The sequence below is a fragment of the Anolis sagrei genome, chromosome 1 (assembly GCF_037176765.1).
Source record: "Anolis sagrei isolate rAnoSag1 chromosome 1, rAnoSag1.mat, whole genome shotgun sequence".
In the NCBI taxonomy this organism is placed as follows: domain Eukaryota; kingdom Metazoa; phylum Chordata; class Lepidosauria; order Squamata; family Dactyloidae; genus Anolis; species Anolis sagrei.
The window spans coordinates 204,145,204-204,172,813 of record NC_090021.1 but is presented as its reverse complement, the minus strand read 5'-3'; the positions used below and the strand labels follow the sequence as shown (position 1 = coordinate 204,172,813).

The window sequence follows — 27,610 nt, the reverse complement described above, 5'->3', positions numbered from 1 at the left end:
TAGTATCAGAGACAGTATACATAGGAGGGTGGGGGACCACATGGATGGGAACAATACACTTCGGTAGATGGTAAATACAGATGGTAAACGTTCAACCGCAAAATAGGGTGGTCCCTAGAGTGCTAGAGTCTTAAGTGCAACAGTAGTAACAGTAGCAAAATCCACGGCTACAAGGGTAGTTCTTAAAGTGCAGGAACTTAAAGTGCGACAAGATATTAAAGTGCAACAAGCCCAAAACTTGGCCCTCAATGCTACTAAAGTGCGGCAGGGGGACTCGGGGAAGGGACAAAGTGGGACAGGGACAGGAAGGAAGCCCCTTTAAAATGCCTTGGAAAACTGCCTCCTGCAAGGAGGGGGCTGTGTGCATCCGCAGCTCCTGTCTCCTCTAGAGTAGAAACAGCTTTAACAAAGCATATGATCCAAAAATGATTTTTTTGCACATGCCAAGTGGTTTTTTAAGTCCGTTACCTGAAACCCAAGTCTCCTCTTATGACAGAAGGGAAAGGATCACAGAAAGGGAAATTTCTTAAGCCCTTGTCTTTACATAGGTCTCCTTGAAAGAAAGAAGGGAAAGGATCACAGGAACCTATTTTCCCATATTGCAACAGAAAGATCAGTTTTTGATCCAGCCCATTGGCAGCAATTGGGAACTTACGAGGCTCCCCTTTCCATCATTTTTAGGGAAAGAGGTAAAGAAATACAGCTTCTCACCCAGCTGAATTCCAGAAGCTCCCAAAAATGGATTGGGGGGCACGCTGAAATTCGGGACATTGAAAACAAATGGTGATTTAACCAAAATGCACAACCCTAATAGCAAGTTTAGAAAGTTGTTAGAACTCTGGAGTGTCTGGCCATTCATGCACTTACTGCAAGTCACAAAAATTAAGATACAGTTATAATAAATCCCTGATCATTAATCTGACAAGATTAAAAGCAAAAATTTTAGTGTCATTTTTAAAATGAAGACATGAGGCAGGCACCCAGCTTGGTTATTTTTTGGAGTTTTGAAGGATGTAGGTTAATATCTGACTAATATTTCAGCGATGTCCTGTAGAAGTGGCCCTTCTCCAGAGCCCAGAGAGCAACACAGGCCTATTTTCATCTTTTCCAAAGTGACACAGCTGTACAATTGTAGCAGCCACTGTGGCAATCATAGATGGTGCTGTGTTATCCTCAGTCATCACTGGGCCAATTTTGAAGAGACTAGTCCCTGGAATACCATCTTTCAGTGTATTTTTAAAGCATCTCCAATGTATTTTTGGTCCAGAAAGGGGAATTGGGGGATAAAAATGAATGGTTGGGTCTTGGGGAGGGTCAGTGAGGATCCAAAAGGCCACATGAAGCTCACTAGGCATACAACTTGTTCCACTAAGACATTCTTCTTCAGTCTTCCTCTTGCATAGTTTTCCCATGCATTCTAGAGTTTTTGAAGGCGGTGTTAAATTAGTCCCAGTGGACTTTATTACAGATGCTTGAGGCAAGACTGGAGGTTAAGGTTTAACATTCCCTAGGCTAGGATCAAGTGCCTAACTTTCACCAAACCAAGTAAATTTTGAAAGACATTGCTTTTTTTAAGTCGACCAAATAAATCTACCTTTAAAAAATTCTGGGCAATAGGAAAAATAGGACTTGAACTCATACAGGTAACATGTACATTGTTGTTTATACCATTTCTATCTTTCTCTTGCTTAATTGTTTAAATAAAATAATTATGCCAAAGATGCACTTGAGAATTAATGGCTCATAGTTTGATAGATCACATACTTCTGTTGCCATCTGGTTTTAAATAGATCTTCTTGTGGATAGAAATAATTCAGGAAGTTTGGGAGAAGAAGTTCTAGGCAAAAGAAGACTCAATCTACAGAGACATTCTGCGATGAACCCTTGAGTTTTCTAGTATTCACCATCTATCCTGGTTTCTGATGTTTGCAGTTTATTTATTATTAACAGAAGCTGTATTTATCATGATAGGGAAGAAAGGGTCAAACAAGGCCTTCCTTTCTAAAACTTGAGCAATTACACTGGGAACATTGATGAAACAATAGCTTGCTGACCATTAATTTGACATGGAAACTGGATTGGAGTGGGGAATGTATTTTTTGCCCTGATATAAAGAGGAGAAAGTGGATTATTCCCAACCTTTCTGTTGTGCCAGGGAACAAAGTTCTATCTTAAATTTACCCAGAGCTTTTGTTTCAATAAGTTATATTTCATGCTTCTTAAATATATGTATGATTAGTGTAGAGATAAGTCAGCATTGTCCCCATCAAAGTAATTGTTCATTATTCTGTCTTTGTAAAACACTTCTTGATACAGTAATTTATATCACTTAAGTTTAATTTATAGCTGGATCTTTCAAGAGAAATTAAAATATAATTAAATATTTGTCATAACCTTATACATTATCAACAAGTACAGCCTAATTAATGGATAAGTATGAAATGATTCTACCATCTTTAAATGGGATAGTATGATGGCTTTCCATTACTGTTGCTATTACTTTTATAAGAAAGAAATCACCAAAAATTCTGTTTAAATCAACCATGTGCAAATTTTGTACAGAACATGTCCTGTCCTATGAAGATTCCCATCAGTCCAGAAAGTTTTCAGATATTATTTCCAACACTACCTGGGAGCATGTTTGTAGTAAGCAGGACTTCTGACTAAGGGCCTCATCACATTTGAGCATTTTTCCATTTTCATCTGCTTGCCTCCTGCAGAATTTAGGGGTTTGTAGTTTAGGGAGGCCCGGGGCTTCTTTGAATGACCAGTGTAAAGGCTCCTCCCTAACCTACAAACCCCAGAATTGTACAGTGACTGCCTCCTGCAGAATTATGGAGTTTGTAGTTTAGGGAAGGGTCTTTCAACTGCTCATCCAGAGAAGCCCTGGGTCTCCCTAAACTACAAACCCCTGAATTCTGCAGGAGGCAAGTGGAAAAATACTCAAGCATGATGAGGCCCTAAGCCTGCATCGAACTGTGCTGCGTCATTCCCATCTCTATCCTACTTGGCCTTTTAATTTAAAACCTGTTTCCTTGTGTTATCACTGTTTGAAAAGACTCTTAACTGCATAGTACAAACCCTGTATCTGTGGGAGGTACATTTCAAATCTCCCTGTGGATAACTGTGAACCCTATATTTTGACTATATCTGGACCAAAGGCATACCATAGAATCACATTAGAGTGCCTAGAGAGACCCACAAACACTTCCAGGGAGGAATAATTCTTGGAGAATGGACAAGTGAAATTGTAGATATTGAATCCGTGGATAAGGAGGCATGTGTGCAGGTATGTGTGCATACACACAAAAACATACAGGTGCATAGAATGCTCGTACATAATTTTGACATACTCTTACAAGACAGCCAGCATACTACATCTTTTGTCCCTGTTACCACCCTACAAAAAGGTGCACCATTATTGACTGTCAGCTTCTGTTTAGTAATGATTATTCTTTCTTTACAGGTGGCGTGCATGCAGTTCATTAACATCGTTGTTCACTCAGTTGAAGACATGAATTTCAGAGTCCACCTCCAATATGAGTTTACAAAATTAGGACTGGATGAATATTTGGATGTAAGTACATCTTACTTGGGTTCTTCATGGCCTCCCAAGCATATTGTTGATTCTTACATTTGAGTATTTTTGAGCTTTATGTTTGGATGTGGCCAGACAAATCACAACTTCCTTCTCTTGAAATAGAGAACACTAAAGCGAAATCTTTCTCAAAAAGTCTGCATTGTTTTAAACAGTTGTCAAACACTGATCATATTAAAACAAAACCATATTGCAAAAACAGTCCAATAGATTGAGTTAGAACCATACACCCCAGCCCTTGTGGTCTCCTAATGGTGGGTGGAAGAAAGAATTAATATTTCTGTTTTATTTATCACCTCTCCTTATAGTTGAAGGGGGCCTATATGCCATCAAGCCCAGCTTCCCACTCAGTATAGGATCTTTATCTAGAGCAGTGCTTCTCAACCTGTGGGTCCCCAAGTGTTTTGGCCTACAGCTCCCTGAAATCTCAGCCAGTTTACCAGCTTTTAGGATTTCTGGGAGTTGAAGCCAAAACATCTGGGGACCCAATGGTTGAGAACTACTTATCTGGAGCATCCCCAGCAGCAGGGGCGGCTCAACCCATTATGCAAAGTAAACATTTGCAGTTTAGTTGATTTTGCCCAGGGGCGCTCTTGAGGTGCTCTTGGGGAAAAATAGACCTTGACATATGCGAGTTGTAGTTACTGGAATGTATAGTTCACCTACAACCAAATATGACATACAGAACTCTCACGATGAACAGAAAATATGTATCAGTGATTAGTGGTGGTGGGGGGGGGGGGCAAAATACTGTTTGCTTACCGTTGAAAATTACCTAGGGCCGCCTCTGCCCAGCAGTTAGCTGTCCAGACTCTTTTTGAAGACATCCAGATAAGGAGAGGCATCATATCTCTACCTAGGCAATTGATTCTATTCTTGGACTTCTCTTACTGTCCATGAATTCCTTCTAATGTTAATCTAAATCTATTCTCCTGGACTTTAAAGCTATTAGACCAAGTTCTATCACTTCACAAGGTAGAACAAGTCTGCGCCCTCCTCGTTGTGACAGTCTTGAGATATCTAGAGTGCAGTCATTCTCCTTTCAGTCTTCTCTGCACCAAGCTAAATATGTCCAGCTCCTTCACAGCCGCTTATATTTTGCTTTCCTATCTCTTATCATCCCTGTTTCGCTTCTCTGCACCTACTTTACATGTCTATACACCTCTTAAAATGAGACACCCAGAACTCTCTTGTCCTGTAATTTACCCAATTGATTCTCTAATGACTTGAATGAAACAAATGTGTCAAATTTGCATGGAAATTTCTGTGTAACGTGGATTGATTTTAATGATTTGCTTAGGGTTTGAGCAGCAGCACCTAAAATCCATAGGAAGAGTAATTACAATTTACTTTGTAAAATGGACATCAGGCCCCTGGTCAATATCAAAACCACCAACACCACCCCAAAACATTTTTTCTAATTCAGACGTGAACATCCTGCAGCCTCTATTCCCTCCCCCACTTTCAAATTTTTGGCAGTTCTTAAAACCCCTGAGGGCCCCAGAGGCACAGAATTGGCCCCAGTCCCACTGACATTGTCTGTCTTGGACTGAACAAGTTATGTAGACACTTCAAATGTTAGGAACCCTTTATATCAGGGGTGTAGAACTTTGGTCCTTGAGATGTTTTGGATTTCATCTCTGGAGGGCCCAAGAGGTTCCATGCTTGCATCACATCAAGCTATTCCTATGTCTCTCTACATATGCTCATTTCAGAATGAAACTGCTCCTTGCAGTGCCTTCAAGCCGACTCAAATTTACACTAACCTTCTTAAAAAGTGTTCTCATTGCCCTCCTTGAAATATAGCCTGATATTCTTGGCAGTCTCCTTCCAAGTTCACATCAGGTCTGATTCTGCTTAGCGGTCGAGATAAAACAGGATCTAATGCCTTCAGGGCATTTAGGCTGGGCTGCCTATTCCTGGTGCATATCATTTGTGCTCTTATTTTTAATTTGGTGAACTCATGTGACTTGTAGCTAATAGTCAATCAGAAAACTGGAAAGGAGAGTTTTGCTTTGATTTTGCATCTTATATACAGTGACTACATGGTTATTGTGTCAAGAGAAATGAATAAAGCCATGGGGAGTGTGTGCCTCTGGCATAGTACCTTCTGCTAGGTGCACTCCCTCTGGGCAGCCCTGCTTAATGAGAAAGCTGGATCCATTTCAAGAGTTTTATTAGCTATCTACTTTCCATTCCTTGTTCTAGCTGACCCTTTTGAGTAAGTAGAGTGACACATCACTCAAGCTACAGCTGTGCAAGCTTCTGAGGATTTTATTCAGTCTGTGCTCCAATAGTTCACTAGCAGGAATCAAAATATGTGACTTGTCTTTTTGGCAGCAGTAACTTACCACAACTATTGAGATAGGATGAGCAAATAATGACATGAGCGTAAGTGAAAAACTGCTATCAAGAGGAGGAAGGAACTTCAGAGGTCCCCTGGAAACATCCCAACCTTTTGTAACTAGAACATTGCTAATCTTGGTTTTATTGTGCCATTTCACCATTTCTCTCCACCCCCATTGGTTCAGTAAGTCTAGAGCTGTATATGCTGACTAGCAGAGTATTTGATTGTGTACTGTGGTTTTTCTCTTATTCATGTCATGGTGCCCAGGATTGGGCCTGAAAGCTTATAAATGCAAGATAGGTACTCTACTCGTAAGATAGTCTTTCCCTAAGATGTGATGGACAAGAAATTAAGGATGATGTGGCACCATTTGATGAGTTTATAATGGGACATCTGAACTGCTTGGCAAAGCAATATTTTTTGTTCATCCCAGCAAACCTTCCTCAGACAGGTTAATCTATATACAAAATGTGATTGCTACATCTGTTTTGGAATAAGATGGGAGACCTGTTCACCAGATGCTTAATATGTAAAACTGGTTGTGGAGATGAAGAAATTATCCAACCACATACATTAAGCAGTGGACAATAAAAACAAGATTCAGGCTCACAATTTTTATTTTTATTTTGCTATTAACAAAGAACAATTTTGCTTCCCCTCTCTCAGTATCTCAGCTGTTAGGTCTTTGTGGTCTCTTAACTTCTGTGTCCTGTTTCTTGATCTTCTCATTTCTATTTTCTTGTGAGATTCTATTTTTAGACACTTTTAACGTGAACACATTTTTTGTGAGGGGTGTTGCTCAGGAATTCAGCTGCTCTTGCTTGTTTTTGGCTTTGTTCCATTGTGTGACATAGTAAGAGGTGCTTTTTATGTTTTCTGACAAGAATATTTATGTTCCTTATAATGTGTTCCTTCTGATGCTACAGTTCTGCACTCAGTCTAGGGCTTATATTTCCAAAAAGAGAGGGACTCTAAGGGGGAGCTCTTAGAGTCTCTTCAGCTGTAGAGTAGACTTTCCATCCTCCAGTTGAGTTCTCCATAATTCTGTAGAAACAGTGCAAGCACAGAAATTCTCAGAATTCACATTAAATGGAGTGTTCTTTGAAGTTAGCAACAAAAATTGACTGAACTTCTAAAATGCAGGTAGGACCACAAACCTCAGCACATGTACTTACAAAGCATCACATTGTACTAAACAGAACTTATATTTAAAGAGCAACAGATAGGATAAGGTAAATAGCTTCGGAGTGGATTTTCAAGGAAGAGGAAGTATTTTCCCCAATGGAAAAAGTTAATTTTTTTGTGATAATACCTTGTAGCACTTCCTTCTCCCAATACTGTTATTTCCTATGAAAGAGAAAATATGCAAGTACATATTGAACTTCAAAATATGAAAGCATTTGTGTAGGGAGAGAATTTCAAAGACATGGAGACACATCAGAGAAGACTGTTGATACCTGTGACTAAAGGTGCTTCCAGACATCAGATTTGAGTACCCCCCAAGCCCAAAACCCCTTGCACCCCCATAAAGCCCTTAAAAGAATAACTTATGGGCTGCCATTAAGGTACTGCTGGAGTCCTTCTAGTGTGTAGAAATCACGTGCTCAGGGTGGGGGGTGGGGGTGGGCAAAATTGCCCAGTAAATTATTTCTTCTTTTGAGGGTTTTTGCAGTGGGCTTTTTGGAAGCCCAAAGAAGTGAGATGGCAAATGGGAACTAACTCCCTGGGTAGTCCCATGACTACCTGTGGGTGAGTCCCCACAGGTTCTATACCCTATTAGACCCGGTCCTTTCAGAAAGGCGCCGATCTAATGGGGTATCCAGTTAATTTGGGACAAATCAGGGTTTACCTACTTGGTCCCAAATTAATTCATTTTTAACTGAGGCGTCATTTGGACGTCTCGGGTGAAAACCTGACAGGTCTCACATTTTGGGGTCTATCTGGAAGGGTCCTTAGAGGTCAACACTTCTTCTTAAAGAAGAGGCATATTTGTAGATCGGAAGGAAACAAATGATCAGAAATATACTGTATGTTACCTTCTGAAACTCTAGCAACACACAGCTGCCTTTCTTTTCTCTGGGCAAAGAATTTTGCATGATCACTGTGGCATTTGGGATATAGATTTTATGATCTCTTTTAATTTTACAGGTTTTCAAGTATGTGGGGAACTTCTCGGTTAAATATAGTTGGATTCATATATATATTTATCAGCAGCATTGAAACTAAGTATTTTAGCAGTTAGTGGTAGCAATGCTATATCCATCTGATCTGATTAATTCAATTGTCATTCTTTCGTTTTGCTTTCGGCCTTTCAGAAGCTGAAACACACAGAAAGCGATAAGCTCCAGGTGCAGATTCAAGCTTATTTGGACAATGTGTTTGATGTTGGAGCTTTACTTGAAGATGCTGAAACCAAGAATGCTGCCTTGGAGAGAGTGGAAGAACTGGAAGAAAATATCTCTCATGTAAGTATCAGCATTAATGGGCTAAAGGAAACTGGGATTTCTGCAGTCTATGATAAATTGGTTGGTTGGTTAGTTGGTTAGTTGGTTGGCTGGTTGGTTATAAGAAAATGTAACCCCTGAAGAAGTGGAGGATAGGATTCATAGTATCACTAGAACAAGTCATTAAATGGATCTTAAAATATATATCTCTGATTTCTATCCAGGGCTGCTGATAAAACATTTGATAATCTTTTTAAAAATAGCACTTTGATAAAAGAAACAGGGAGGGAGAATGTAAAGGGTAGGATGTTAGAATGCAGTCCTCCTCATTTTATTATACTGCAGTTCCCAGCATTCCTCAAAATTGGTGAGCACATATGGGAACTGCAGCAAAACAACATGTAAATGTCTGTGTTATTCCCACCAGTGATTGTTTTACTTAAAAAAGTTGTTTTTATCCCTCCAAATATCATCCCTCCACCAAAAATGACATCAATGAGTGGAAAGGGGTTATTCGTTTTCCTTCCCACAACTCTGCCTTTGCCCATCTCCCAGTCTGGAGGATGGTGGCTGTACATTCAGCTCAGTTTGCAACAAAATGCATTTTTAAAAATCTTGGCAACATAGTCTTGAACATAGTGCTATTTCATTTTAATTCATTTTTAAATTATGTAAGAGGGATAAAATGTAGGCTTAGTTCATATGGCAGTTGTTTGAATGATGCCCATGAAAGCATCTATAAATAATATTTTCTAGATGGTAAATTTCTGTATAACAGTCTAAACCATTTATTCCTAAAAGTTCATGTAGACTGAAAAATCTGCTGACCTCTTTTGATTGTAACTCTGGGGTCCTTTTAATGTCTGCGTAGCTATGTCTCTGTTCCAGGCTGACATGTGGTTGAGGAATATTATGTAGGATTTTGGAACATATGGTGTTGTGGACATGATGCTTGAGGTTTCCTTAGAATCCTATCTATGGTTGCTTGGTTGGACACTGTTTGAATACTACAGAAGTACACCTTTAGTTGGATTCAGTAGGAACTTTCTTATGGATTAGTATGTGTAGTTTGTGGAGTCAACATGGTGTAATGGTTTACATATTAGACTAGTGGTGTGCCTGCACTGCAGAATTAATGCGGTTGAAGATCACTTTAATTGCCATGGCTCAATGTTATGGAATGATGGGAGTTGTAATGTTGTGAACTACACACAGTTACTGGAAGAGAAGGCTAAAGATCTTGTAAAATTACAACTCCTGCGATTTCATAGCATTGAGCTATGGTACTTAAAGTGGTGTCAATTTCATTAATTCTACAGTATAGATTCACCCTAGGACACTAGAAAAGCAGAGTTCGAATCTCCACTTGGCTATGGAAACCCACCTTGAGTACATTATATTCTCTCAGAAGGCACAATTCACGGACCAAATTCTGTCAAGAAAACCCTTTTAAAGGCTCACCTTACGGTTGCCATAAGTCATGAATTATTTGAAGGCACGTAATAATAGCAACTGTTTGCTGTAGAATTATGCTGAAATTTTTGGTTACCAAACTTTTATCTGATTGTCCCCTGAATAGCCCTTTTTCCTTGTTTACCTGGATCACATTTTTTATGTGTATACAACTTAATAATCAAAATTAGATTGAACTACAGTTTTAAAATTAGAATGCACATGTTTGTTAGAAAAACCCATAAGGCTGTGGTTTTAGTAATTTAATTACACTACACAGCTTGCATTTTAAAACTTGCACAAGTAATATTGATAAAATATTGTCGTGTTAAGTCCATTCTAATATTGACATTGAACTTTTCATATTGATTTGTATTTCATCAAGACACTCTTCAGGGCTGATCTAATGCTATGAATGAACCTATTGCAGATGTGTGGGATTTGTTGTTCTGTGATCAGACAATTGCCTGAAATAGCTCAGAAGTATTTAATTTTATAATTCCATATGGAATCACTTGGGAAAATAGCTTCACTGAGGGGAAGAGGAGGCTAATTTAGATATAAATTGCATATTCTGGGTACACATTAAACAAGCAAATAACGGCAATTAGGTGCTTCATACAATGTACAGTAAGTGGATGCAAACCAGAGCTATTTTGCATTTAAAATGTATCAGCAGCTGAAAGCATGTTGGAGTGAGATAGTTGCATGGTAGGTGTTTCTACATATATAATTAAATTAAGTCAAATCATCTAGAGATCAAATCATCTAAAGCTCAAAAATATTGTGAATGGTTCAGTCAGAAAAATGAGAACATAGTGCCCCCTTGTTTTCAGTAGTTTAATAGATTATGAAGGGGAGGATAGTTATGTTGGCTCAATTAGCATGACAGTTTCTCTCCCTTTCTCTGTCTGCTTTGGAATGAAATTTTAATTTCACAGATTAATCTAGCCAAAAACAACAAAAGGCCTTCCTCTAGATGGGGGAAGGCAACTGCAAGATGGGGCCATTTGCCCTCTTTGCCTTCACAGCACCCCAGTGAGATGCAAGTAACATCATTTCAAGGAAACATTTGACCAATTTTGAAGGTTTCCTTTGCTTTTTGAGGATATATGGAAGGCTTCTGGGGCCAAAAACAGTGATCCCAAACAAATGTAGGAAGGCAGGTAAAAGATGCATGATGTCTAAGAAACTGTTTTTTCTAATAAATAACATCTCCAAATTCTAAATCTTCAGTTTATTTGCCATCATGCATCTTTTACCTCCCTTCCTACATTTGTTTGGGATCACTGTTTTTACGTGACTAGTAGATGGAAAAGAGACTTAGAGGTGAATGTAATCCATATGCTTATAGCACCTCAGTCCAAACTTCCTGGAGATAGCTTCCCAGTAAACTTGTGTAGATGCAAAAAAAAAAAAAAAAAAAACCTTGTTGGACAAGATGGAAATCTGGAATAGCTCAAAGGCCAACATCTACGAAGTGGAACAGAACATTATCTTTTTGATTTGCTTTTCCAAGGAAAGACCAATTGAATAACTCCCAAGTTGAGGTCATCTATGGGGCGTCTAGTGGTATCTTTATAGCTGGGATAGATAATTTTGTGGCCCTGGGGTTCATTTCCTCTTATAATATGCTGCAGGGTGCACTGTTGCACAAAATGTGACATCTGGTGTTATTTGTTTTTGTTTTTTTTTAATAGGATCTGAACAAAAGTTTACTTCAGTTCTTTAAAGGACTGCTTTCAATAAATCAATGGTTTATGAAGATGCTTTGGAGGAGATTTGCCACTTCGGGAGGTTCCTAGGAGTGCTGTTATCTATCCATTTTTTAAAAAATATTGGGAATCTTTTGCTAGACTGGGGCCAGGAGAAACATAGGCCCTGAGAAAAACTTAGTGCTTTTTCTTTATAATACTGCAGTTTTATAAAGTGAGCTTTGCCTCAAAGACATTGTCAAAGCAGGATATATTCTTGTTATATTCTTATCAGTTTAACACCTTCTGCCTTTTTAAAAATGTCTAGTTATCGGAAAAGCTTCAAGACACAGAAAATGAAGCTATGGCAAAAATTGTGGAACTGGAAAAGCAACTCATGCAAAGAAACAAAGAACTGGATGTTGTTCGGGTAAGTGTGCTTTGAGTCCAGACTGGGCTCACTAGAATGTCAACCACAGACACGTCAGACTTTGGGAAGCGAAATCTGCTATGTTCACTTTTGCACAAGAAGTAGGTAACTAGATAATCATTCAAATGCTTCAAACTCTGAGAGAGTAACAGTTAAGTGTTGGTAACAGTTAAATGTGCTTTCGGGTTACTTGAGGCATATACCCAGAGTGTACACATGCTACAGTGAGGAAGAACTAAGTTTTGCAGACATTTTAGCTGCTGTTTTGCAACTGCTAATAAGAACAAAATGCATATAGATGAATGTATCTTCTAGTGATTTTAAGATCTAATTAAAAGGGTTTATTTATTTATTATGTTTCTTTATATCCCGCTTTTTTCTCCATATAAAGACTCAAAGCAGCTCACAATATAAAGCATTGCAATACAACTTAAAGTATACAAATATTAAAACAGTATTAAACCTCTTAAATATTATAAACAATTTATGTTAAAACCATAAAACATATAAAAACCACAGCATCCCCTGAATTGATCTTTAAAAAATTCTTCTTTGAAAGCCTGATTGATAAAAAGGTTTTAGCTTTCTGCTGGAAGGAAAGCAAGACTGGGGTCATTCTGGCTTCCCTGGGCAGAGAATTCTAGGGTCGAGGAGCAGCCACGGAGAAGGAAGGCCCTCTCTTCCGTTCACACCAACTGAGCTTGAGAGGAAGATGGGATCAAGAGATGAGCCTCTCCTTAAGATCTCAGGGTCCAGGCAGGTCCAGGTTACACAAAGATCAGGACAATAACACGTCATTGGCAACCACTTCAGACTATAGTCCTCTGATGGACCCTTCTCCTTTGATCCAGCAATCTCTGATGCTCCATAAGGAGTTGTGATTAATACGTATTCTCAGAAATGTGAAGAAGTGCATGGATGTGCCCATGGATTTCTTTGAATCTAAACCTTAATTTTCTTCTTTTACGTATTATCTGTTCTTTAAAAAACACTTAGGCAAGTTCCCTTTGCTTGGAGTCCCATGTCTAGCAGTTGCGTCAAAAAGAACAGGACAAATAATTAGTAAGAGTGAAATCTAACATCTCGTTGGTTTAGGGCTTGTCTACATTGGCCCTATACCCCAGTTTCAATCAGAGTTCACACTTGAATACCCAGACAATGCCAAGGAACTTCCAGTTGGTAACACAGGGTAAAACTGGTTAATATGGTTTTACTTTGCATTAGAAGAAGTTAGGGAATGCTCGAGAGCTTCAGTGAAACTTTGGAGCAGCTCTGCACTCTGTGAAATTGTAGACAGCTGGGCCAGTCCCAGTTCAAACTGGCCTCCTGTCCACAAAGACAGATGTTGCCATTTCCTTTTCCTTGTGCCCTGTGGTATAGGGGAAAGTGGATAGGTTGTGATTGTACCATCCTTGTTACCACAGAAGACCTCTTGGCTATCACGAGGCAACTTTTCTGACATCAGCTAAGGTGTCTAGTGATTGTCAGAAGTTCTCTGGCTCTGTTGGCAATTTGCTGTGACAACAAGTCCAGGGAAAGATGACTATCCAATGGAAATTTTGTTGTAGTTCTTTTTAGACAATGTTTTGTATTTTGAATTCAAATGTATTCCTTATACTTTTGGGGTTCTTTGCAGGAAATTTACAAAGACGCAAATACACAGGTTCACACGCTGAGAAAAATGGTGAAAGAAAAAGAGGAAGCCATTCAACGACAATCCACACTGGAGAAAAAAATTCATGAACTGGAGAAGCAAGGTTCTATTAAAATTCAGAAGAAAGGCGATGGTGATATCAACATTCTTCCTGTTGGGGTGGCTTCTGGGACATTACCATCTGGATCAGACGCAGTGGCTAGCACTGTTGGGGGTTCAGTTTCTGGCACAACGTCTTCAGTTGCATTGCCGCCACCTCCGCCCCCCTTGCCGCTGTCTGCAGAAGAATCAGAAGCAGGTGAGGAATGTTGGCTGTAAAAGGAATGAGTAGAAAGTACTTAGCTTAAAGAGAACAAGGGTGAGTTCATTGACTTTCCTAAACCAGATAACCTTTTGTGGTCACACTTGAAAAAGATTGGGTACAAGCCAATAGAAAGGTTGAAACTTTAAAGGCTCCTTGGGAAAAGTAAGATTTTAGTGTTCGTTAATTCGTTGCCACCTTCCCTTACCACCACTCACTTATGAGTACACTTTTGTAGAACAGCAAGTTATGATACGATTAATATATTGAACACTGGATTAAAGAATTTTTTGGCTAGTGTTAGCACTTTCTGAGCAGGTGATTGAGTGTCTTTCACCAAAAGTAATTTGATTTGTAGTTATCTAAGCTATCTAAGACAATTGGTACCTAAACTGGTATCCACCAGTATTGTTGGACTATAGCTTTCAAAACTTGAACACTAGCCATGCTAGTTAGAGCTGCTGCAGGATGGAGTCCAGTAGCATCACTGGACTTCGTTTTGGCAATCACGGCCCTAGAGATTAGAATTATTCTGACACTACAAAAATAAACTATTGTGTTCATTTGTTTGGTGCTGCTAATAGAAAATGTGCTCGATGGACAAAAAAAAACACATATGTGTAGCAGAGTGAATTCAGCTGCATTCGGGACACAAGTTTCCAAGAGACAGCCTCTCAATCTTAGAAGATTAATTTACATTTACCTAAAATGTCCTGTTTTCAGAAAACAGGTTTCTACCCATTGGATAAAAGGTGGTTTTGAACATGCTGTTTCTCCTTCCTGCTTCTATGTTCTTTTACCTGTTTTCCCTGCTCCTAGAGAATCAGGCACAGGATTTGGAAAGCATGTGTTGCATTCTGTGGATTTGAATAGCCATGAGCAGATTAGCCAAAATAATTTCCATTTTTGCAGCTTCTCACATTTTGTATGCAGAATAAGTAGAATATGTGTTGAATGTGCTAGTTCCTAATCTGAATTAATGTTTTTAAATGAAATGTTTTTCATTTTAAATGTTTTATATTACATATTGTTTTAAACCTAACTGATTTGTTTTCATTGGTAAACCACTTTGGCTTCTATATGAGATAAAAACAGGATATAAATTAAATAACTAGAGTTTAGAGTGGTGGTACTCAAACTGTTCTCCAGATTTTTTGGACCTCACTCCCACAATTCCTAACAGCTGGTAAGCTGGCTGGGATTTCTGGGAGTTAGAACACCTGGAGGAGCACAATATGAGAAACACTGGTTTAGAGAGAAACAGAATCATAGAAACTGCCTCTGGGATTCTCATTCTTAGCTGAATATTTTCAAATGTTAGGTGCCTCTTGTCTTTTTCATTTTCACAGTGCAAAATGGCCCTGTCACAGCACCGATGCCTCCGCCTCCACCCCCACCACCTCCCCCTCCGCCCCCACCAGCCCCCCCTCTTCCTGGTCCGGCTGCAGAACCAGTGCCAGCACCCCCACTCCCGCCCCCACCCCCACCGTCGGCACCCCCTCTTCCAGGAACAGCCTCCCCCACAGTCGTTTTCAACTCAGGATTAGCAGGTAAGAAGTAACAGTGTATCATTGGTGTGCTGTACAAGTCTAGACCCATTCAAAGAGTGGAGATTGCCTTCATTTATTTTGTTTTCAATGATGAAATGTCTATCTTGTTGAATAAGTTATGAATCCCAGTGTCCCAAAGACTTGGCAGGTGATGGGAAAACGAACCTTTCTGGGAGATACATTGGACAGTTGATCCAAAACAGTGCAGAGTAGGCAATGCCAAGATCTTGACAAACAGTCAAGATCAATTCCCTGTGTTTCCTATAACTTGCATATGGACATATCTATTCAACTGGAAATAGTACATGTTTATTCTAAACCACTTTAATCACAGGGAACCAGGATATTGTTTTTACTTTGGGAAAAAATAATGGTAGGTGAAGATTTGAAAAGCCCTGTCCCATTGTTAGTCTATGATTCATTTAGTTTAATTTTGCAAGAGTAGAGCTGTGGTGAATAAAAAACTGGGTGGTCAGCCTAGAAGTGGTAAATCTACTCTAGCACTTACCAATTTGAAGCTGCTCCAAATCCCTAATCCTGCATCGGAAATGGTTTAATTCCTCTCGGATCAGCTATAGAAAGAGTAGTAGCAAACTCCGGAGTGGATTAATCCCCTCTGTAGCATATCCACTAGCCACCGTTTCAGACTGAGTGTCATATGTAATTTGGATCTCAGAAGTGCATCATATGTCAAAAGGAGAGGTATGTCATTTGCTCTCCACTGGAACTGGCAGGCAGGTTATTCAAAACTACTCTCCTTTCTGAAATGACTTTCCTAGTATCTCTGATGCTGGCCTATAGGCATTCCATGCATAGAATGCCTGTAGATCATTGTACAGATATTTTCATATCAGTACACTAAAATCTCTTAAGAATTAATAAATTTGTCTGAATTTAATTGATATTTTATTAGTTTGATAACAGTTGCATTATGAGGAGCTAAGTTTTGCTCTTTTTAGGTATCTTATATAGTAGGACAACTAAGAGATTAGTCTTTTATCACCCCGTCCCATTCATAAAACTTACAGGATGTTTCCAAATGACTTTCACTTAGTAACTCAGCCATTCTTTCTTCTGCTGCTTCCTTCTGCTTGAAAAAATATGGAGGAGGATAGGACAGAAGAGCAGCAGGGTGTTTATCCAGAAGCTCGATTGCCTAAGTACTTTCATATACAAAACAATGTAGGGATGAGATTATATTGATGTCATGGAAATGGAAAATCAAGGAGAGGATGATTCATGTTTTTGAAGCCTCCACTTGAGGATTATTAGTCTTGCATTTTGTTTCTGAGTTGGCCAGTTCACATAAAATGCTCCTAAGACACTGATTCAGTGTTTCTCAGGTGGTGTTTTATGGCTTAGCAGTGTGTTGAGAATGAAGCCCATCATGCTGCCAAGAAGCAAATGGGACCTAATTGTCACTCTATGGAAAATACTATAATGTACATAAGATGGAATATGGCTTTCCTTCCTAATAGTTTTTAAAAGCAGCCACCTAATTCTTATTTTTCCATTTCCCTCTAAGTCAGTAAAGATTTTCACTCTTTTTAAAGATGGAAGTGGTGGGAAGCAAAACTCACAACACGTTTTATAAGGAATATATAATTTATTCTGAAATAGCTGGCTTTTTCAAGTCATCCAATTCCATAGATGTCCTTCTTTAGTTGTTCTCTATATTCTTATTTAAAAACCAACATTTGGATGTCTCTCTGCTACTAAGAAATTTATTTGGCACCAGAGAAACTTCACTTAGCCAAATCTAAGGCTCTCCAGCAAACACTTCCTTTCCCCTTATCCCAAATATAGTCCAGCATCCAAATGTGTTCATTCTCTAGTAGTATATGTGAACTCAGCAAAGGAGACATTCAAAACCAGGATTTTAAAAGGCATTGCAGTGTCTGGGTGGCTCCGCTCGGCCTCTTCTGATTCTTTCAGCCCAGAGCCTTTGGCTTGATTTTGTCATTAGTCACAGTCTTCCTTGTAAATCTGATGACCAGCCAGCCTGCAAATACTCTGTCTGTTGTCTTGCTACAATTAATACAGTTTTCTTTCGGTCGAGTGTGGCTTGGAGAAATATGAAACTTGATTCAGTCTCGCCCATTAAAATCCATTCAGCCCCCTCATTAATGTGAAAAGCTTTCCAACAGTTTCTAAATATTTGTGAGTATGTCGGGCATAGTTGGAAGACCTCACATCAGAGGCCTGAATATGGAACTGATGCTGAAGCCAGTGCCATTTGCAACATCTCTTTTGAAAATGACAGCTACAAGGAACCAAAAAGAATTGCAGATATTTCACTTCAATGCATTCTGATGCCCAAGACTGAGGAAAATTTAACTGGAAGTGGGGGGAAACTGTCAAGTTTCACAGGGAAGGATCTTCCATGCCCTGGCCTTCAGAGGTTTAATGGCTGATATTTGCCTTAACTCACTTGTTATAGTTTCTTACACAAGATTATCTTTAGCAATAAAGTAGAAGAATGTGATCAGTAGTCAAAACAATCCAACATACGCTGCTAGGACTTTTTCAGATTCTTCAAATATTTTGAAATTGTAGTTGTTGAAAGCAATTGAAGGGGTATGTGCATTATTTAGGCAATATATGATTCCCTTCATTGTGATTGGTTTCAACTTCACTGTTTTAGAGTTGGACATTACCAGTGGCAAATTGGTAGTAGTTCTTAGTCACATAATTTTTCTGTCCACTGGATTATATACGTTGAAGATACCATTCTTACCATTTCTGATTCAAAGTATTCAGATGGTAACCATTACCAGTCATAGGAAATAACAGGATTGGAAGCATCCTGGACGGGCATGTAATCACAGATAAATAGACTGCGACTTTATAGCACTTTGCTGTAGCAAAAGGGAAATAGCCTGTTCCTCATTGCTGGCCTGTACTAGCAGGTTTGGTTACAACAAATTAGGATGAAAAGTGTAGTTTCCAAATAGCATATGTTTTACTATAAATTATGGTCCTGTACCATGGGATCATCATATGCCTGAAGCATAACTGTCAAAGTTATGCTTCAAATGCTGTGTTTTGTTTAAAATCTGCTTAGATGGAGTCAGAAAAAGGCTCTTGGTGGGCATATGATTGCCCATTGCATTTTATTACTCTGACAAAGTCTTATGTAGAGAAATTCATGTTGCCTGGGTGCAGGGGTGAACCTTTCGATATTGTTGGACTCCAGTTCCCATCAGCCCTAGGCGGCATGGTCAGCAGTCAGCAATTTTGGCATTTAATGAATGTATGTATGTATTTAAATATTGTACTCTGGAAATATTTGAATGGGTCACAGTTTACTTAACCCTTTCCCACTGGAGGAAGAGAGCCTAACTAACTATTTACACAGTAGAGAGTTCCTAGTATACTATATGAACTTCAGGGCATTTTTAAATATCTGTATGAACCTCATCTTGGAAAAAGATGGGATATTAAATAAAGAAACATATGATAGATAAAATTTCTGGGGAGAAGAACTGCAGCGTGGCCTTAAGATCCCTGTTTTATACAAGCATAAAGTCAGATGTCATTTTCTTCTTATGATTCAATGACCTTTGTGTTTGTAATGATAGCTAACACTTCTCTTATTTATTTCCTCTGCTTCCTTATAAGATGGGCCAATCAAGCTTTTCTGTAGGTTTCTTTTTCCTAAGTATTTTACTTGCTTTTAAAATCCTTTTTTCTAATATTTCATTTTTTTCAGTCCTGTTACCACAATACATGTGTTTGTGTCATTTTCAAAATCAGCTTGCTGTGATTTTACATGATCTAAAAGCATGGGCTGTTTGTGAGATGTCTTAAAACATCGTCATGGTACACAACTTCATAAATATATTATTTTCATTCAGTTTTGTGAATAAAATGCATGAAAGTTAAATATTATACAAATGTCTTCTGGGAAGGAAGGAAGGAATAAGAGAGTTAGTCCTCAATTGACACCACTCTTCTATATTCAAAGCTGACACCACAGACACCTTGTCTGAATCCAGTCTCTCTGGTGGATAGCATTTCTAGGGGTCAAAAGTGTATAAAAACAAACACTAATCTTTGTTTACAAGAGGTAAACATCACACCACAGACTGCACATTGAAAACATCAAGCACATTCTTGCTGTGGTTTGAATTGAACAAACTACTCAACTCAAACCCTCTTTTTTCAGTCCAGCCTTAGTCTGACTCAAACTTGTCTCAAACATTTTTCTGACTTTATTCTACTCAAATCCTAGGCTAAGTATCTCCCCACCCAAATTGAACTCAAAACTGAAATGCACCTTCACCAGCTTTACGCAAATCTTTGCAAACATTCCACCAATGATAAGTTCTCCCATCATCTATGTATTTCTTATTCTAATATATACACAATAAATCAAACAACATTTTCCAGTATCCAACCCATGACATCAACACTCCTGCATATGGGAGTTCAATAGTTTTTACAACAGGCATGGTATATTTGTCTTAAAAATGTTTGTTTCTCAATTTCTACAACCAATGTGGCCAATGGTAATGCTTTATGGGAGTTGTGGTTAAAACATTTGAGGATCCAAATGTTCTTCCACCCACTCTTATAATCCTCGCAATGATCCCTGTAGTATAATTATCCTTTTTATTTGCATATTAAAGGGAGGGATAGCTCAGTGGGTGGCCTCGTGATTTGCATGTATTTATTTATTTATTTATTTTGCTTCTATACCGCTGTTCTCAGCCCGGAGGCGACTCACAGCGGTTCACAACACACAGGAAACAGCAAAATTCAATGCACCAATGTAGGATGTCCCAGGTCTTACTTCTGGCAGCTCACGTAAATCAGTAGCTTCACTTGTGCTAGATGATACTGGGCTGGATGGGCAAATAATCTGATGTGGTATAAGGCCATAGTGTTGTAAGTGGAAGGATGTGTTGTAGAAATAGTGATAAGTCTGTTGATTTTGCTGTTCAGCTGAAATCTCAACTGAACATTTTTACTTCACAGCATATGAGTTGGTTCATTGTGGTGGATAGCATTGGAACAGGGGAACACGTGGACTTTCTGCCATGTGAATTTTGCAGGGAGTGGGTGGGGAAGCTGTCTGTTTAGCCTTTTCCTTGCCCGTTTCCTTTTTTTGCCATGGGTGCTACTTTTTTCCTTTTAGCTGCTGACATGTGCCTGGTATTCTCAGAACACAGTATTCAATGGTTTCTCCATTAAAAAAAAGGAATAGTACAGTACTTCAAGCCATATCATAATCCTTGTGCTTTATGCTAGGCCGTGGTTTTCCACCTGTGGGTCCCCAGGTGTTTTGGCCTACAACGCCCAGAAATCCCAACCATTTTACCAGCTGTTAGTATTTCTGGGAGTTAAAGGTCAAAACTTCTGGGGACCCTCAGGTTGTGAACCACTGTGCTAGAGGTTAACAAAAATTAATTCTCATTTTGATACTTTCAAGTAAAAAGACTCTATGTGCCTTACCTGGTGTCTTTGGTGATGCAACCACACATCCAAGAAGATGTGGATTTTAAGCAAAATAAAGGATATGAGCTTTGACTCTGAAGCTGTTTTAGCCTTTTTAGTATATCATGACATCACATAACATCATTGCATGGCATCATTGCATGACATCAGCATCTGAGCTGTTTTGACAGCTCAGGAAAAAAACGGTCCTACAGAACAAAGAGATAAGTTCTAGATGAACCACTGCCCAGCTGTACATTACCGGATTAATTTGAAGTTAGTATATCTTCATTTGTAATCTCAAACTTTAAACAAGAAAGTTGGTGCAATGGTGGGATGGAAGAAGTTACTGAGATACCAAGAATGCTAGGATGTCGAATCCTTAAGAGCAGTGGTCCTCTGAGAATATTATTCAGTTCAAAGTAAGACCTGCTACTATGTTTTGCTTTATGGTGAACAGATGCCACCATAGCAAACTGTTTCCTGATCAATTGCATGCTTCATTTTCACTCTGTTGGCTAAAAACCTGCATTCAAAACTGGAGGAGTGAGCAGCAGTCCCTTTGTTGGATGTGTGAAATCCACAAAAGATGTTAAAAGTTTTCTGGCTTCTACATTAATGTCAGGTTGATATAACTGTATTCTAAATAATACCGATGGTGGTGAGCTAGTATTTTCCCTGCCTGTGATAAGACTTTATCTAAATTAACTAAATTACTTATCAATGGAAAGAAATCCATTTAAAAAATCCTTTTATATATTAAATGTTCTCATGAACATTATGAAAGAATCTGCTGCAGATTGATGCCTACAATTAATGAATTACTAAGTACCAAAGATTTCCAGTGATTGACATTCCATCAGCACTCTTGGCTGAAAACGAATGGCTTAAAGAGTCAGAACGTTTTTCCCCCCTTAGTAATTAACCTACATTTTTCTGCTTCAGCTTATTATACTTTGTCCATTAATAGTTAATAAGGAATGAATCCCTTCAGAAAAGATTTAGAAGACTAACACAGTGATCAGTCAAAGTAACCAATACCCCAAGAAGGAAGTACTGAGACTTGATAATGTTCCTTTTGATATTTAAAGAACAGATTTCAGCTTATTTAAAACAGCAGCAGCACTTTTTGCCTACTGAGCACTGCGATTTACAATTTCCCCTTGGGTATTTTGAAAATTGGAAATTGGGCTCTGCTTCTTGTGCCTCCAGAACATCATTTGTTTATGCCAGACTGACATTTTCAGACAGATTATGGACTCAAACCTGTACTTACAAAGACTGAGTGATGCATTATGCAAATGTGACATACAGTGACTTAAATACCATCGGTGTCATAATGTTCTTCAGGCACAAATTATTCATTTGCGACCCATAACAACAGATGCAGAAACACGTGGGATCCCTGATTATACAAATGGGCCAGAGTCCACTTCGGCTGTGATCAGTGGGAATCTGTTCTCTTATTGATCCGAAAGCACCTGATGTATAGTCCCCTGTCACCTCACTTATGTAACCATCCCCTAATGGTTGCAGTGGTTGCTGCTTGGGAAGGGGAATTGGGAGACCTTTATGGTCTCATGGTGTAGGCAGGCATGGGCAAACTTCAGCTTCAACTCCCAGGAATCCCAGACAGACTACCAACTGATAAGAATTGTGGGAGTTGACGTTCAAAACACCTAGAAGGCTGACATTTGCCCATGCCTGATGTAGCAGCTTAAGTATTGGACTATTTTATCTAGAACTGTAGTATCAGATTGAAAAATGCATGTATTTATATTAGAACATATTTACTTATATGACTGATAGGTGAACCTAATGAATTACACAAGACAGCCCAATCTTTGTAGACATTTGGTGGTGTTTATTTTAAGACTTGCTAGACTTCCTCCAGTGTTGAAGTGCCATCTCCCAGAGTTATTGTTGGATTGATCCAGGTGTGTGTGTGTGTGTGTTCTGGCACGATTGAAATGTATAATTAGACTCTCTGTTTTGTTTAAAGCTGTGAAAATCAAGAAACCAATAAAGACAAAGTTCCGCATGCCAGTATTTAACTGGGTAGCTCTGAAACCCAATCAGATCAATGGAACAGTCTTCAATGAAATAGATGATGAAAGGATTTTGGAGGTAGGAAACCTATACAATTATAATGGGGCAGAGGGCTTGTGAGTGTGTTTTGAAGTTCTTCAAAAGTAAACATTATTACTTTCTATCAGTGAAGTGAGTTTTAATGAGTTTTAAACATTAAATCAGTAAGTTTCTACTTGATGGCCTGACTTAAATTTAGGTGATCCGGGGTATAGTATGAATTTTAAAAGAGGTGGATGCTGAACCAGTTTTGAAGACAGAGTTTACTATCCCCACTGACTCAGAAGCTATCAGATGCAAGTGGTTGCCATTTAGTAGTCTAGATACTGAGACTATTAAACACTTTCAGAGTAGGTTCCCATCAGATTCTCTTCTAGATCATGGCTTACAAGATCCCAAAGTTTACAAAAACACTGCTCTCCCATTTTAGGGAGAACACTTGAGCCGGGGGTGGGGGCACACAGTGAAGAGTGAATATGGCCACACAATCCTGACTGAAGATATCGGAAAAGCCAGAGGATTTGTGATCATAGTCTTCAGCTCTTAGTAACAAGGCAAACTGTTTCCATAGAGGAAGAGGTCCATAGAAGTCATCTTCTCCTGACTGGTGAAGAAATCAACACTAGTGTGCCAACTCTGTTGTTGCTGGTCCAGTGGCAGAGCAACAATAGCACTCTTCCCTAGGCATCCTCTAGAATAGAGGGTAACTGTAGCTGGCGTGTTTATTTTCCATCCACATTGTAAAGAGTTAGGGATGGAGATTTAAAAGACACTCACTAAAGAAAACAATTGAAGGGAAAGCCTCCTCCTAACACACCTCCCAAGGCCCAACAGCATGGAACGGTTTTTCCACTATAGATTCTTTAGAGGATTATTTTGCCTGCTTTATAAACTACTTTCATTTTGACTTGGTTTTTGTCATAGGATTTAAACGTGGATGAATTTGAAGAAATATTCAAGACAAAAGCCCAAGGTCCAGCCATTGATCTTTCTTCAAGCAAGCAAATAACTCAGAAAGGATCAAACAAAGTAACGCTATTGGAAGCAAACAGAGCAAAAAATCTTGCCATCACTTTAAGAAAAGCTGGGAAGACATCTGATGAAATATGCAAGGCAATTCAGGCGTAAGTAAAAAGGGATGTAGAATATACTGTCCAGTAGTATTTCAGAATTGGACTAAATTTTAAAAACTAGTTTGATGAGATATTGGGCTTTTGTGCCATAAATTTCTAGGGCACATTCCAGTGAACTATAGATAGCACCAGAATTCTCTAGCAGAGAATTCTAACTATTCTAACTATTAAACTACAAATTCCAGAATAATTAGGATAACTGTGCCATGTAGATAATTCTAAATCACAGATGCCTTTTTAAAATGTGTCAATTGCATTTGGCTTCAGGTAAAAATACAGACACAAATAAACATAACATTGATTTATTATCATTCTTTATTGTAACCTTGGTTGTGCATGTGTTCACACACACACAAACCATTCCTATTTAACCTGTTGTGAAACTCTGGAGCAAAAAGAATAAAGCAAAATAGAAATGCAAGGCAAAATAAAGCAGAACCCTCCCTGCCTCCCAGTGTTGACCTCCATTCCCCCCAAAATCAAACTAATTAGAATCCAGTGTTGCAAACTTTCTGTCATCAAATGCTAACTTCTCTGGCAATCTAAAATCAATTTGGAGCAAGATTAACCTAACAAAGTATCAGTTCAAAATTGATGTCCAGACAACCCTGCAGTACATTTTTGTTCCTGACATTTCATATTTATGAATGTGCAGTTGGCTGTCTGTATTCACTGATTCTAAAAATATGTTTATATATCTATATCTATACATATCATAGTTTGTGCCATTTTATATAAGTGACAACATTATGCCATTATACACAATGGGATTTCAACATCTACAGTCCTGACACCAAACCACCGTGGATATGAAGGATCCACTATATAGAAGTTTTAGAAAATATATTATAACCAGAAAATGTACTCTAGTGCTCCTGAAGGAATATAATCATTTAATTAAAATGCAGCTTATTTTTGCCAGCTTTGAGAGTGGGTTCCAATAAGCACTGCAGCCCAGTTCAGCCTATGAAATATGAAGTGGTTCTTGTTCCCTGGAAATACTTTCCATTTATTTCAAACAGCTTCTTGGGCCTACAGTAACTTTATTGGCCTGCCAAGCTTAAACAGATAGTTTTATACATTGCAATTCCAGTCATTCAAAGGCAAGTATTTAAGAACATATGTTCATAATTTACCTTTGTTGTATTTTCCCCTGCACTTCACATGTTGACTTCAGGAAACTCCAGTGTAAAATTGATGTTGTATGAAGTGTGACATATCTGACATAACTATATAATTGATTTGTAACTTTAATAATGCAAATAGATGAGCTATCTTATGGAAATCAGGGCCCGGATGTTGCTGAAAATAGCCCATTCTGATTCCTATACTGTAAGCATTGAGTGCTAACAAGCTGTATTTTACTTCCCATTGACTAGATTTGATCTGAAGACCCTTCCAGTAGATTTTGTTGAATGCCTAATGAGGTTCTTGCCCACGGAAAATGAAGTGAAAATGTTGCGGCTTTATGAGCGGGAGAGAAAACCACTTGAGAATCTTTCAGACGAGGATCGGTTCATGATGCAGTTCAGCAAGATCGAGAGGTTGATGCAAAAGATGACCATCATGGCCTTCATTGGCAACTTTGCAGAAAGCATCCAGATGTTGACTCCAGTGAGTGGGATAAAGAGCTTAGAACCTTCTCTAAAAGGGAACTAGAACTGAATTCTAAGGATTGAACTTAAGGATAGGTTACATTTAGGCACTTTCTTGCTAGAAATGGGCTTTTTATGTGTTTTGATGTATCTGTGTCCATTTAAATCTCCTCTCTGGATTCCCCTAAAGGCATTAAGGTGGCATTTCCTTATTTTCTTTCTGATCCCATTTTTGACCCTATCCTAATTTTTTTGAAGTAGCAAAAGTGGGAAATTGCATGGGATATGGCATTGATGCTACCGACAAAAGAGGGTTTTAATAAAATTAACATCTTATGCAAGTTGAATGACTTTCCCATATAACTAAGATTGGATCCAGGCCATCCTATGTAGCCATTGTGTTATTTTGCACTTAGCTTTTAATGTTATTTCTTGTGCTTATCTTTAGCAACTTCATGCAATAATTGCAGCATCTGTCTCAATAAAGTCATCTCAGAAGCTCAAGAAAATACTAGAGGCAAGTATCATTATACTAATTCATTTTGGTCCTTAGGGGAAAGTAGACTTAAGCTAAAAATGCCCCTTTCATTTCAATTACTTGGTTAATCCTTACCATTTTTTTCTTGTGGCTTCTGCAGATAATCTTGGCTCTGGGTAACTATATGAATAGCAGTAAACGAGGAGCTGTTTATGGATTTAAACTACAAAGCTTAGATTTGGTAAGCAGTGATACATCCTCAATGAACTAACTTTGCTTAGGACATTGTTTTTGGATCTCCATGAATTTGCATTGCCCATGTGAGTTACTACTGTGCAAGAAAGAATGGTGAAGTAGTAGTGAGGAAAGGAGGAAGCCATAGGCTTATTTCTCAGCTTGAAAAAATTCATCTTTTTTTGGACTACACTTCCCAGAATCCATTAATCAGCATACTTTTAGTATGCTGACTAAAGGAGTCATTTTTTTCCAGTCTTATCCAGTCTTGTTAATTACGTTTTCAAAACTTCATAGTATTAGAACTTCCTAGGCTGTGTTTTCACCATGATGATTTTTCCTGCACTGTCAGACATAGATATTAGAGATATAAAGAATTTAAAATTATCTCAAGTTTCCAATTGCAGAAAATTCCATTTTGGACTTGGCTGCTTTCTGTCAGCTTCTGTTGTATAACAGACTCTCAACATTCTTGAATATGACAATGTTTTGATTCATAATTTTTCAAAATAATATGAAAGAGTACAGATGGAGTATGAAAAAATACATTTAGTTAATAGATAAGAGTATTGCTGCCTGTTTTCAGCTGTAGCCTCTAAGTGGATTTTGTTTTTCCTATAAATATACTCAATACCAAATGTAAACTATTACAATTTAAAATATTGACCCTGTTTCAGTTTTTTGTGGTAAAATTAGGTGCCTTGGCTTATATTTGAGTCCGCTTATACTCGAGTATATACGGTGCTCTAGTTGGGCCTAGAAGTTGGGTTTAGGTCTTTAAAATTATGAAAAAACAAAACATCTAGAGTAGTTTAAAAGCTTACATTTGAAAAAGTAGTGAGAGGGGGATGATGTGGATAGCAGTCAAGAATTATAGCTTTTCCTAGCTATGGCCTAATCTAACATGTTTCCTTTGATTCTTTGCAGTTACTAGATACAAAATCAACAGACAGAAAACAAACGCTATTGCACTATATATCAAATGTTGTGAGAGACAAATACCAACAAGTATCACTTTTTTACAACGAACTTCACTATGTGGAGAAAGCTGCTGCAGGTAATGTCTCCAAAATTCAATTCTCAACAATATAAAATTCAGGATGAGTTGCATTCATTGAGCAACTCAACAATGAACTCAGTACATATACATAGAACCTAATACATCTACCTTGA

At 38.4% G+C, this 27,610-nt stretch overlaps 1 protein-coding gene across 13 annotated transcripts in view; it reads left to right on the top strand.

Moving 5' to 3' along the window:
- The window catches only part of FMNL2 (formin like 2), a 238,118-nt gene that overhangs the window by 194,537 nt on the left and 15,971 nt on the right, over nt 1-27,610 (top strand). For 7 of the 13 annotated variants that reach the window (XM_060776987.2, XM_060777029.2, XM_060777056.2 and 4 more), the window contains 11 exons: nt 3,467-3,577; nt 8,261-8,410; nt 11,864-11,965; nt 13,602-13,917; nt 15,270-15,470; nt 22,912-23,036; nt 23,922-24,121; nt 25,510-25,744; nt 26,174-26,242; nt 26,364-26,444; nt 27,365-27,494. In XM_060776987.2, the coding sequence (XP_060632970.1) occupies nt 3,467-3,577; nt 8,261-8,410; nt 11,864-11,965; nt 13,602-13,917; nt 15,270-15,470; nt 22,912-23,036; nt 23,922-24,121; nt 25,510-25,744; nt 26,174-26,242; nt 26,364-26,444; nt 27,365-27,494 (1,720 nt within the window). Of the gene's footprint in view, nt 1-3,466; nt 3,578-8,260; nt 8,411-11,863; nt 11,966-13,601; nt 13,918-15,269; nt 15,471-19,091; nt 19,113-22,911; nt 23,037-23,921; nt 24,122-25,509; nt 25,745-26,173; nt 26,243-26,363; nt 26,445-27,364; nt 27,495-27,610 lie in introns of all 13 variants that reach the window. The other 6 variants (XM_060776951.2, XM_060776997.2, XM_060777021.2 and 3 more) reach the window with 1 other exon arrangement.